Genomic DNA, 13,351 nt, shown 5'->3' on the forward strand with positions numbered 1-13,351 from the left:
GCTGGTGGCCTTGGCCTTGGCGAGGAGTGAGGTGGTGATTAGAAAAAGGGCATCCACCTGGGGGGTGGGGATGAGGACCAGCTGCACAAAGGGAGCAAAGTGTGAAGGTGCTAAAACTAATTTTAAAATAAAAATTAGAAACTCACCTACTTCCAGTTATTCTTACCTGGTTCTCTTTGCCATGTATATTTAATTTGCTCCGATGGTCTAGGCTGCAGATTCAAATAATACGGTCACCACTAGGCCATGGTCATCTATTCTCAGTGACGGACATGAAGGAATTCGAGCAGAGGGGTCAAGTGGTTTGGACAAGTTCTAATTAAAATGCTAGGGGGCGAGGAGAGAGGTGTGAAGCTAAACCCATAGGTCACTAGATGCCCGGATTTAGAAAAGGTAAAGCAGATGCCCTTGTCATTAGCTTCTGCCAGTTACAGGCCAACACCGTGTCTCAGAGAACTATTTAATAGAATTACACGCTTTTGCTCAGATGTTTCCAACCACAAAAGTGGCAAACACACCTGTCAGCACCAGTTGTCCCCGGGGAGAATCCGTATAGGTCAGACTTTTCCTTGGCTCCCACCCTGTGGGTCCAAATCAAGCCTGGCGCAGCTGACAGCATCCTAGGACACAGCCCCCCGGCCCTCGGTGTCTTATCTGGCTACAGCTGGAGTTCACTGGGCATTGGCTCCCCTCTCAGGCCAGCCAGCAGGTTGTTAGCTGCCAGCAGGGACATGATGTTTCGGGTTCCATGGGTGGCACTGCCAATGTGGGGCAGGATCACTGCAAAGAAGAGGGAGCGGGAGGTAAGGGGGTTGGGTCAAGAGCCCTAAAGCAGGCCCTTCCACAGCTCGGGCTCGCCAGTGAGAAGAAGAAAGCTTGTCTCAATAGTCTTCTCTTTGCCCTCCCTCCTGTCACTAAGCACTGCATTCCCCCGCGGCTGAGCGTCCAGTAAGAGTGAAGGGAATCCAGGTGCCTGACACCCAAGTGCGAGGCTGACAAGGGATTCATCTCCTAAATACAAGAATGTCAGCTGCGAACTTATCTAGATCCCAGCCCTGCAGGTATCAGAGCATGAATGGTGCCAGCTTAACTGCTCATCCACACCCTGTGCCCCTGAAAGTGCTGCCGCAGGGCTTCTGACCTACAGAAATAATGGCAAGATGAAATGCTGCACAGCACAGCTTCCTGTGGCCCCAATGCCAAGCAAGATAGGTCACTTGTCCCCAAAGAGTGCCTTTAGAAAGCAATACCTTGGGCACTGAGCCGAACTCCCAGGCCTTGGGATGGGGACAGTTTTCGCGACTGTGGGCATGGGCCTGACAGCCAATGTTCCTTTTCGGCTGGTTGGGGGTGGGGATGGTAGCGTTTCCAAGGGCTACAACAATGGGAGCATTCACTGGGGAAGGCAGTTAAGGACCTTGTCTTTGGCTTTCCATTCCAGAATGTAAATAAAGGGCAGGGGCTGCCCCAGACTGCCTAAGGCCCTTACCACTCACAGCTATGTATTAGTCTGGAGACACAAACCACACCAGCTACCTGAACAGATAGAGCTGAATATAAAGAACTGGTAACTGGTGTGAAGTTGTTAACGAGGTAACTGAGGAGGCTAAGAAAGAACACTAAGGCAGTGGGTCCCAGCCCAGCAGCACTGGCACGGCAGCATGTCAGACAGAAGCGGACATTCTCAGGCCCCCCTAACCCCGATCTATGGAAGCAGAAACCCTTGGCGGCCCAGTGCCCTGTGTCTAATCAGTCCCTCCAGGTGACTAAGGAACCGAATTTGGGAAACACTACTGAGGTATCGCAGACAGCATCTGGTGGGAGCATCTACCACCCTAGGACTAGGGGGACCGAGGGAAAGGGTAGAATTATTAACACTTAGGGGGCCTTTTTGGAGCTGCAGCTCAGACCTGTGTGGGGCACTGGCTGTGGCTTGTGTCTGTGGGGGCTCAATGGTAAACCAGGTGTTGGGAAAACTGCAACCGAAACCACTACAGGAAGAACTGCTGCCTGAAGAAGTTGCTGCATGCCGCTCACAGACAGGAAGGCAGGAGGGAGCCACATCCTGCTGCCTCCGGCCTGCCAGCTGCCTCCAGAATCTACACTGACAGGGCCCAGCAGCGTCCCAGCCCCTGCACAACAAAAGTAGGACACACCAGGGTAGCTTTGGAGTCAAGAGACAAGAGCTTAGTAACTGGCACAAGTTACAAATGTTGGTATTGAAATTACACCTATGACTTCTCACACTTAAACTGATAACGGCAATTTATAGTAATGGGTTTTACCCGTGTTACATGTGACTAGCTATGAATATCAGACACGTAGTCAACCCACTCTTTTTAAACCAATCCATTCACCCCCTACCTCCATTCACTCCTTTAGGGACGCAGACCGAGGTGAGCACACGCAGGAGGCCCCTGCCCCATGGTATCATGTACCAGTGCCACTAATGGCATAAACATTTAGGGCGCTCGGTACTGTGTGTGGGAGCTTCACACACAGCACCTTCAAACCACCTCTAACTACTCCTCTGCTCCTGCTGGACAGCAGATGGCTGACTGCATTCAAAAAGCACAGTTCTTACCACAGTTCTTCAGGGTCAAGAGAGGGTGGTTTGTAGGCAGTGGTTCTGGGGTCGTCACATCCAGCCCAGCAGCTGCAATCTGACCGCTGGTCAAGGCCTGGTACAGGTCGTCCTGGTTTACCACGTCTCCCCTGGGAATGACAGTGGTGATGTGGGTGCCCCGCGGCTCCCCCCACCCAGGCTGCCCTTAGGGCAGAACAACACACAGAATGAATTTTCCCACTGACCCTGGCACTGACTTTTAAAGCAGTACGTCCTACAGTATAGGTACTTATATCTGTATAGTAACACAGGTCTTATAATAGAGAACCGCAGCCCTGCCACTTTCTAGCTGTGTGACCTTGGGCAAGTGTCTCAGATTCTCTGTGCCTCAAGTTCCTCCTCTATGAGACAGGAAAAATACCACCTAACTCCCAGGAGTCCTGGGAGGATTAAGCTTACTGACATACACTACTGCATAACCAGGGCCCAGAAATCTGCATTTGTATAGGACCCCATCCAGATGTTTCAGATCTAGTTGGTCCCCAGACCACCTGCTGAGAACCACTGCAGCAAACCATCAATCACCTACCTGCCTGAGGGCAGAGACAGGAGCACACACCTAACTACATCCACCTGAGTAAGTCTTCCTATGACTGAACCACTGAAGACATGATTGGCTAGAGACTTCATATCGTGCACTAAATAATACTTGTGCAATAATAAGTCACACAGCGTCCTGCACAGTACTGGGTCCGTGTGGGTGCTTAGTAATGCAAGCTGTACACTGTTGGCCTTCAGCATGAACCCTGTGTTCACTCTATCTCCAGGTCACCTCCTTTATATTAGGTTGGTGCAAAAGGAATTGCAGTTCAAAAGGTTAAAAAAAAAATTGCAAAAACCACAATTACTTTTGCACCAACCTGATAGCTAAACATTAGTAATTACAGGGGCCTCTGGGATGTAGATCCCTAGGAGGTGATCTCATGCAACCCCTTCCCTCATGTTTGTCACCTCCAAACTGATTTAAGCAGGTTAAAAGGGCACCAGCTACTGTGTTCCCCGAAAATAAGACCTAGTCGGACCATCAGCTCTAATGCGTCTTTTGGAGCAAAAATTAATATAAGACCCGGTCTTATTTTACTGTAAGACCCGGCCTTTATAATATAATAACATAATATAATTAATATAATATGATATATTATATATTTATGCTGTCCTATATTATATTAATTATATTATTATAATAAGACCGGGTCTTACATTAATTCTTGCTCCAAAAGATGCATTATAGCTGATGGTCCAGCTAGGTCTTATTTTTGGGGAAACATGGTAGGAAGGGGTTGGAAAGGCAGAGAGGGAAAGTCTGCCCCCATACCATGCCCAGTAGCCTGAAGGCACCCTGGGGACACTTTGAGCAACCAAAACAACTTGATTTGGGTCTGTCTTTCCAGAAACATGAAGGTTCAAGCTGTCACTAATTCACACAGACAGACCCAGGTTCAGTGCAAGGGAAGGCTGGCCTCTGAAGGGTTGTTAAATCATTAAGTCCAACCCTTTGTGATACAGATGAACAGGGGCTGCCCAAGGTTACCTGGGAACTCATTGCCATCCTGCCTTCACTCCCTGAACCAACACCCCTGAGCAAAGCTGTGGTACTGCTGGGAACCAGACAGGCCAGGGTCTGCTCACACCGCTCTTCCTCCCAACCTGGCTGCTCTCTCGTGGCTTTTACTGTGTTACTGTGTTTCTGAGTTGGCTGTTGGTTATTTTGTGGAGAGCGGCAAGGCAAGCTCAGCCTGAGGTCTCATTGACAACCCACGGGGAAGAAAATCCTTAGATCACAGAAGCAAGGACAGCCCAGTGACCCAGGGATGTTGGGTGGCCCCAGGATACCTGCTGATGTTGACAAACACGGCCGTTTTCTTCATTTGCTGGAAGAAGTCCTTGTTGCAGAGCCCCTTGGTTGCAGGTGTTAAGGAGCAGGTCACAACGATGAAATCAGACTCGGCAGCCAGCTGGGGGGTGGACACTGGGGGAAGGCATGGCTCCATCAGATGCTGAGTCCCAGGTTAGGGGCCGCAAGAGGGTAGGAGACCAGATCCTTCTCTCCTCCTCCCATAATGGAAACTCCACTGGTACTTCCTGAAGGCCTTCTCTCTACCTGGACACCTCTGATAACTGAACAATGTTGACAGCCACTCATGGGACCCTGGTGTACTATATCATTTCATCCGGTCCCCTGGTCTAACAGATGGGGAAATTAAAGCCAGAGAGAGGCAGGAGTTTGTTCAAGGTCACACAGTGGGGTCTGGGCCACTCTGGCTTTCACCAACTTCAGGGCCCAAAGTGCCAAGGCGGTGAGGAATTGCTGAAATTCAGTCTGCCCATTGCACACCAAGCTGTGCATCCTGCCAGGGGGCTGGATTCACCTGGACACAGGCTGAGGGGTGGTGCTCACAAGATTATTAAGGAAACTGAGTGAAAGTTCCCAGCAGTTCCTTCTGTCTGTCATCATCCCTGTTGCTCTGCCCATGGTGACAAGGGACTCTGAAAGACAGACCTAGAGTGCTTTCCTGGCACTGAGAGAACTCGCTAGTGGCCTGGATAAGTCTCTGCTCCTTTAGTGGGCCTCTGCGTCAAGGGCAAGTAGATCCGATAACACTGAAGGCCCATCACAGGCTCCGGACACACCTGGAGCTCCTGCATTCTGCCTGCAAATGCTACCATTACAGAAAATAGGGAGAAGCCTCTAACTGAGCACAGATGAAGATCCTGTGGAAATCAAAGTTTTCCTTACCAAACTCTGCCTGGAATTCTGCTGCTTCCTGAGGCTTGGGCTGGCGTCCTGTGTACACAAATCTCTGGACCCCGAACGGTTTCAGACGCCGAGCAATGGCCTGGCCTGGAGACAGGGAGTCAGCGTCATGGCTGTTCCCAAACCCTCAGAAGGCAAGGACAGCACCCAGCAGCTCCAGGGGCAGGGAGCCCCTTGAGGAGGGAGCAGATCCTTTCATCAGTACAGTCCCAATGTTAACTGGTCCTGCCCCAGTGTAACCAGCCCCCAGCCAGCCCAAACTACACGCAGGGATCCATGTAACAGATCTTCATAGTGCTGGAGGCAGCACCACAGCTCCTCTGTGGCTGTGATTGGCTTATGCTGTCCCCACATGGTCCCAGCCATCTCAAGGGCCATTTACTAAGCTTCCCTGTGTACTGGACCTGGCATCCCAGGAGAGGTCTGACCAAACAGTACCCTCCCATCTTTCTGGACCCTCTGCTTGTGTTAATGCAGTTCCAGACCTCATTTAACTTTTCTTTTTTTAATTTTATTGGGGAATATTGGGGAACAGTGTGTTTCTCCAGGGCCCATCAGCTCCAAGTCGTTGTCCTTCAATCTAGTTGTGGACAGCGCAGCTCAGCTCCAAGTCCAGTTGCCATTTGCAACCTTTAGTTGCAGGGGGCACAGCCCACCATCCCATGCAGGAATTGAACCGGCAACCTTGTTGTTGAGAGCTGGCGCTCTAACCAACTGAGCCATCTGGCCACCCCTCTGGCAGCTCAGCGGCAGCTCATTGTCTTCAATCCAGTTGTGGAGGGCGCAGCTCACTGGCCCATGTGGGAATCGAACTGGCAACCCTGTTGTTCAGAGCTTGCGCTCTAACCAGCTGAGCCATCCAGCTGCCCTTCATTTAACGTTTTGGTGGCATTGCCAAACTGCCAACTTGCCGTTAATCTGTAAGATCTTTTCACATATGCTGCTGCTGAGACAGGCTTGAGCAGCTGGACTTTAGACTCAGCACATGACCCAAAGCTGGTGGTTTCTTCTAAGCAACTCTCGAGTGTGAAAGGTAGGCCTCCTAGCTGGCCAGATAGATTATCCACATTTGCTATCCTCACTCTCATCTCTGCAGCAGACAGGACACCAGAGAACTACCGAGAGCTGCCTGGCTGAGCTCAAGCCTCTACGCCAGGCATCTCCAAACAGGGACCATTGGAAGAAAAACAGCTCTGCCGCGTCTGCGGCATCTCAGGTAAGTTCCGCACATGGGACCCTGAGGTTCCTGAGTTAAGGCTTTATGAGTCAAATGCTTTCCAAAACCCCGGCCTAGAGGAGCACAGGCTCTCCCACAGTAAAGCCCCATTAAAGGCTCCCACCCCCTCATCTTCATCATTGCTTTCATCTGTTCCGTATGGCGCTGTAGCCATAAAGAACCCTGGCTCTTACAACTCACTTCTTCTCCTATTGAGTTCTTAAACACCTGAGTTTCTGGTTTTTGTTTTTGTTTTTGCCTGTGTGTTACGAAGCTGTGTCTTCCCATTAGAAATATCCCTACTGCATGCAAAGTGCACCGATCACACGCCGTTATGACAACCCTTTCCAAAGGATTGTCAGCATCCAGACACATGCTGGAGATTCAAACCAAGCCATGCGAGCAGGGATAGGCAAGAGGGTAGGTGGCCTTACCGATGCGTCCCAGCCCGATGATGCCGACGGTGCTGCCTGTGAGGCCATAGCCACACAACCACAGGGGCTTCCATGAGGTCCAGCCACCGCTGCGGGGAAGAGAGAGGAGTGGGTGAGACGCCCCGGCCTTGGGCAAAGACGAGGGCCCACTGTGACCTCACAGAGCCAGCACCCCTGGGCAGGCGCTGTGGTCCAAGGGATAGCAACTGCCCTCCAGGTCTAAGGACTGAGAGTGGCGTGAGTTACGCTCTCAGCCACTCAGTGCTGCGGACAAGCAGCAGGAATGAATCTTCCTTTAAAGCCACTGGGGACTCAGAACCTGAGTGCTAGAAGCAGCTTTGGAAGTGCTCATCACATTTTGCAGACGGGGAAACTGAGACCAGAAAAGGGGACCTGACTGAGGGGATCCAGCCAGCTCAGAGTTAGTAGCAGCAGGTTGCGAACTTGGGATCTGGGATTCCAAAACCAGTATCCTCAGTGTCCTAGGGAAGCAACAAAAAGTAAAGCCACAGGCCCACCCCGTTGCCCTGCGTGGACAGCGGAATGGAGCCTCCATTGAAGGTGCTGACTCCCTAGAGAGGAGGGTAAGTGGGGCATTCAGCACAGTGTCTAGTCAGCCCCACGCTGCTGTGCACAGCCCCTGCCCGGAGCCCATGCTCCTGGGCCACATGCTCTGAGGGCCTGCATTTGCACGTCTCCCGGACTTGGCGCAGGCCAGGCCCTGCACCTGGAATGCCTTCCTCAATTCTGGGTATACAGACCCAAACCCCTGATCTGAAACCCTCAGGCTAGATTCCAAAATTTTCAGATTTTAGGAAGGTAGTATAGTGCATCTGCTATATTCTGTGAAACACCCTCAGCAATGACTGGGGTAGTACACTGTATCAAACACTCTGGTCTACCTGCAGCAAAACACATGAATATTCACACTGACTGGGAGAAATCAAAACCATAAGCAGCCTCCTATTAGTTCTAGTCAAGCTTTGCTACCAAAAGATTCATGAAACAACCTCCAGTTTTCAGAGCTTTCGGATTTCCACATTGTAAGGGATGGTGGACCTGTCTTTCTAAGCACTCACGATGACGCCCACCTGCTACTTCCTCTGTGAAGTCTTCCGGGATCCATAATCCTCCCCTTACCTCACCTTCCTTCTCCTCTTCTCTCACGATTTCCCTTCAAGCCATTTATTTCAGTTCTGCCTTGTACTTTACTACTTGGGCTTAATCTGTCCTCCTCACTAGATGGGGAACATCTGGGGACAGGAACATCTGGGGACAGGGATCACATCTGGGTGAAGGCAACACTGGATGCTCAGTAGCCAGCTGCTGGGCAGAGCCAACTTTCCCGCCAGGTGTTCACTCACTTCTTCACTTCCTCAATGGCCTCCGGCAGCCGGCGACATGTGGTGAGCAGCAGGGAGACAGCAAGTTCTGCAGTGGAGTCTGTCAGGACATCTGGGGTGTAGCCCACACGGATCCCACTATGAATCAAACATTTGGTGGTAACACTGGCCTCAAGCACCTTCACCAATTTCTAATGCTGGGACATTTCCATGGTGCTGCTTTGCTCCCTCTTTGCACTGCCTGCCAGGAAGCTCAGAGCTGTAAATGAGTACTCAGGAATGGTCAGCCCTCATTCCATTTCAATTATCTCCCGCTGTGGGAAGGATATGAAGATGGGAAAGAAGGTCCAAAATCTGGAGCAAGGAACTATTATACTTAACCTTTCTACGTTTCTTCATCTAAAGGGAAAAATAATAATACGTGCCTTTTCTACTTCAAGGGGCTGTTGTGATCAGAAAAGATAATGATGTCTGACCACTGCTGAAGCTGAAACTGAATAATAATGAATGTCAACTATAATTTAATATATAGAGTCACAGGATGTGGAGTACAGCATAGGGAAAAGACTCAATGGAATTGTAATAGCAGTATATGATGTCAGAGGGGTGGTAGATTGGGGGAGGAGGTTATCACTTTGTGAGGGGTGTAAATGTCTAACTAGTACATTGTTTTGTATACCTGAAACTAATAAAAAAAAAGATAATGAATGTGAAAGGGTGATACCTGGCCAGCTATTGCCCACTGTTTCTGACCTCTCAGGCTTATTTTAACTGACCTGTGCACATGTGGACAGATTTTACCATCAGCCACCTCACATTCTCACTGAATGGTCAGGGATTAGCTCCCCTCCCTCCCTGTCCGGTAGTCACCCCTCACTCCGGGCCCCCTTCCAGAACCCAAGCTGCATTTACCGCTTCTTGATTTCATCCAAAGCCAAGTGGTCAACGCCCACAGACAGGGTGCTGATGACTTTGAGATTGGGTCCTGTTGTGCAGAAAAAGCATTGTTTCTACCTTTGCTCGTGGCTTTCAGCCCCTCCCGCACTCTTTAGATGGGCCCAGAGGGGCAGGGCCTTGCTGGAGGTCAGAAAGCATAGCTGTGGGAGGTCTGGACAAGGACCTCAGACATCGGGATGCCCCCCCACACACTTTGCTGCCTCCACACATGGTCTCTGCCCTCCAAAGGCCTTCCTCCAGGGATTCACAGGCAGGGGAGAGGAGCAACACGTGTGCCAGATGGAGCTGCACCAAACTGCTCCCCCTGGCCTAGTACTACAGCCGACGCCCTCACTCAGAGAGGGCCCCGCAGACCCGCTCGGGGCACTAGCAGCAGCTGGCTGATGTGCCCCCCAGTCTGAGACACCCTCAGAATCCTCCCAGACCTGCCCCGTGCACACACCTGCGGTGTTCAGGAGCTTCTCGTCCACACGCTCAGAGAGGAGGCAAAGCAGGCCATGTGCCCCGGCCACACCTCGCTCCAGCTCCTTGTTGGGGATGGGCTCGTCCGAATCCCACTGCTCCACTTCACAGCTGAGGGCACAGGAAAGATCACTCAGAAAGGAGGAGTCCTGAAGAGGCTCCCAGGCCCGCACAGTCGCCCCAGCCCCATCCGCAGTCCCCCTCTCCGAGTGAAACAGCGCCTTCTGCTTGCTCTGGCCTCAGGCTGCCTGGGGCTGGCTGAGGGGAGTTGCGTCAGGGATGAGCAACTTCAGAACTGTCCTGAGAGGGAGGCTGAAGGGTGAAGGGTTATCACAGAGCAGAGAGGGCTGTCAAGAGCCTAAACTGAAAGAAGAAAGTCATGGGGACAGCTGTCAGCTCAGCACAAGGAAGAGCTTCCTCACCCTCACAGGAGGCTCCCAGGTAGTGAGCATCCTGGCCCAGGTGGCTAATTGTTGGGAGGGCCAGTTGCGGGTGGAGGCTGTGCTGCATCAAATGGGATTGGATTCCATGTCCAGTTGCATGTCCTGTCCTGTGAGTCCATGAGACGAAAAACTCTCATACTTGGACTTTGCCAGGCAGGCAAGATCAAAGCAATGCAACATGGAGGAGTACACGTATGGGCACCGGGCATGTTCCTCACAGGTGCTGCCCAGTCCCCCAGCCCTGGCCATTCAATTCAGTGCAGACAACATGTAGGAGCATCTACGTGTGTCAGACACAGCAGCTGCCGGCGCTCCCAGAACACCCTGTGCTGCATCTGGCCCACTAAGCCCCACGCACAGGTCACCTTTCATCCTCCTTTCCCTGAGCTTGCGGCCACGGGCTACAACAGTGAGCTACTGCCATTGTTCCTGCCTTTCCCTCCTCCCCCTCAATGCTCAGTACAGGACAGGTCCTCAGCAAAACTTGTGTTGCATTGAACGAATTAAATCTCACTTTCCCCTGGCACTGGTTTCTCAGGCTGGGATCCACCTTCTCCCTGCCTGACATTGGCAGGACAGATCGGTATAATGCAGTGCTCAGACTACAGTGAGATAGAGCTGAGTTCAAATCCCAGTCCTGCCACACGCAAAGCTGTGTAACTTTGAGCAAAGTACTTAACCTCGCCCAGCCTGTTTTCTCATCTGCAAAATGAGGATTATAATACTAACTTCACAGTGTTGCAAAGATTAAAAGAGTTTATGAATATGAAGCACTTGGCAAGGCTGGCCTGCAGGGTTCAATTTAAGAAATGTCACCCAAGGCCCCTGCCAAGCGTCCAAGGGACCAGATCAGTGAAATGACAAGGTCCTTGACCCCATCAAGTGACCTTGCAGGGTAAAGAATTAACAGCCTGGACTTTGCATCAGAGGTCTCTCCTCTCTCCCCAGGCCATGACTGCGAAGTGCTCCAGTCTTCCCCCCTCACCCCCATGGCAAGTGCCAGGAGAGAGGCAGGTCCCAGCGTCACTGCAACGGGTCTGGAGAAAGCTGGGCCCCGGAGAACTTGAAGGCTCCCCAAAACTCCGAAGTTTCATCCGTCCCGGCCGGGCACAGGCTGCAAAGTCCAGCCAAGGCCCAAGTGCAGGATTCCGGCTCTCTCTGGCCCCTGAGACCGTCCCAGTCTCCACCAAAAATAACTGGGGTCTCTCGAGGCCGCCCCAGTCCGCCCAGGCGCAGCCCCGGGCACCCCCAAAGTAGCTCCTGGAGACGCTGAGTCACCCTGTGTACCGGGGTGCACGAGATCCCGGGGAGGTGCCCAGGGTTCCGCAGCCCCTTGCCCGACACAATCCCCACCCTCGCGCTCCAGGGGTGGGGGGGTGCGGGGTGGCTCCGCAGGGCATCGGGCTCTTACTCTGGGGCTTGAGCGAGCGCTGCCCTGCCCTCGGGGGGGATCCTGCGGGTGACGAACACCTTCATGAGTCGCACTGGCCTCATTCAACCTGCTGCCGCTGGACACTGAGCCGAATCCTGCCTGCCGGAAGCGGGATGAGACAAGGAGACGGGGCCGGGGTCGGGGCGGGGCTTCGGAAGGGGCGGGCCCGGGGCTGGGCGGGGCGCGAGTGGGCCGCGTGTGGGGGCGTGTAGGATTGTAGCTGTACCGGGACTGCGTATGTTCAAGCAGTGACAGTGTGTCTTTGTGTGCGGTGTAACTGTGAGGTCCCGAGTGTGCGCCTCGGTGCAACTGTAGGTGTGTGATTAAGCCTCAGTGGATCTGGAACTCGTTCTGGGTGATGCCGCCAGGCTGGTGCCTTGGCCCTTGCCCTCCAGGGCCTCTCTCTGGGCACCATTGCCCCAGGGTCTCAGAGACTGGCAGGGGTGTCCGGGGGTTGGGGTGGCTGGGGTGGTTAAAGGTGCATGCATGGGAGAGTCCTGTGTGAGTTTGTGGGTGTCTGGCAGGGCACCTATAGCTGTCAGTGCATCTGTGTTCCCGGAGGGGGGATGCAGTCAGAGACCATCCGCATTCCCAGGGCCCGAGTGCCCTGACCATCCTTGCTAAGTCTGTTCCATCATGGTCACACTGTTCCAGGCAGGGCCCTTTGGTCACACAGCCTGGGCTCTGAGCCTTGCCTTTTGTGCAAACACAAGAAGCTGGACCAGGGCAGTCTGCATCCAGGAATGGCCTCTTCAATACTTGGTGCAATTCCCATATGAAGCCCACAGATGTGAGGGGGAATTTAATTGGTCATGGGCCACCCAGCTCGCTGGATACCTGCTGTCTGGCTGGAGGTAGGTCATGTATAGGGCCAGGGCCAAGGTGCTGGATGAGGCATCGTGGGGTCAGGAGCAGACCAGGAGTTTGCAGTCAGACGAAACAGGGTCTGAATCTTGGTCCATTTACAATCTGTGTGACCTTGATCTGTTCACAACACCTTCATAAGCCTCAATTTTTTCAGCTACAAAATGAGGTTATGAGCACTTTCCTTTGAGGTTATTGTTGATGATTAAACAAGCAACATTTGCGTGGGCCCCGGGCCATGTTGGGTGTTCATCAAGCATGGACGCCATGGAGGAGAGAATGAGGAGCTCAGACTCTGGACACAGACTGCATTTAAATCTGCCACATACTAACGACAAGTCATTGAACTGCTGTATGCCTCAGTTTTCTCATTTATAAAATGGGGATAATAATAGTACCTGACTCATGGCTTGTTGAGAGCGTGAGCTATGGGCTTACGACAAGGTGTAACACATCTTGTGGGTGCTTGACAACTAGTAACACATTCCAGGAACCCCACATGCTGGTGCCCTGGGGCAGGCAGTTGATCAGAGATACAGGTGCTAAAGCCAGACTCAGGACAAATGGGAGGAACCAGACCTATCCCTCAGCTCTTTGGCCTTCACCTCTGCCAAACTGTTCAAATACTTGCTCCCAGGCCTGGGAGCGCCCAGAGGGCAAAACCCTGCCTGATGGTCTCTTCTCTGTTGATTTTATCTGAATGCATTCTACCCCCTTGGCGCTCAGATAGGGAATAGAGACAGGAACAGAGAGGAGACATGTCCAGCTTAGGGCTATACAGCAAGACTCAGGAGAGTCCAGAGCTGGTGCCCCAGGCCA

The 13,351-nt window shown here is 52.4% G+C and overlaps 1 protein-coding gene across 1 annotated transcript; it reads right to left on the reverse strand.

Annotated features, from left to right (window-relative positions):
• Nucleotides 1-446: 446 nt before the first annotated feature.
• On the reverse strand, nt 447-11,807 carry GRHPR (glyoxylate and hydroxypyruvate reductase). Its single transcript, XM_074330726.2, has 9 exons — nt 11,648-11,807; nt 9,774-9,904; nt 9,287-9,359; nt 8,396-8,512; nt 7,032-7,120; nt 5,364-5,468; nt 4,460-4,595; nt 2,585-2,715; nt 447-780 (listed from the first exon to the last, which is right to left on the reverse strand). The coding sequence occupies exons 1-9, from the start codon at nt 11,728-11,730 to the stop codon at nt 659-661; spliced, it is 987 nt and encodes a 328-aa protein (XP_074186827.2). The 5' UTR covers nt 11,731-11,807; the 3' UTR covers nt 447-658.
• Between the last annotated feature and the right edge of the window lie 1,544 nt (nt 11,808-13,351).

Source organism: Rhinolophus sinicus, chromosome 16, assembly GCF_057876585.1.
Source record: "Rhinolophus sinicus isolate RSI-liver-muscle chromosome 16, RSI-T2T, whole genome shotgun sequence".
In the NCBI taxonomy this organism is placed as follows: domain Eukaryota; kingdom Metazoa; phylum Chordata; class Mammalia; order Chiroptera; family Rhinolophidae; genus Rhinolophus; species Rhinolophus sinicus.

Excerpts from the sequence above, each read along its gene's own strand:
- GRHPR (XM_074330726.2), bottom strand. The coding sequence starts at position 11,730 with ATGAGGCCAGTGCGACTCATGAAGGTGTTCGTCACCCGCAGGATCCCC. Across the intron at positions 9,905-11,647 it reads GCGCTCGCTCAAGCCCCAGA|CTGTGAAGTGGAGCAGTGGG; the intron begins GTAAGAGCCCGA and ends CTGTGCCCTCAG. Across the intron at positions 5,469-7,031 it reads CATCGGGCTGGGACGCATCG|GCCAGGCCATTGCTCGGCGT; the intron begins GTAAGGCCACCT and ends CCCTGTCTCCAG.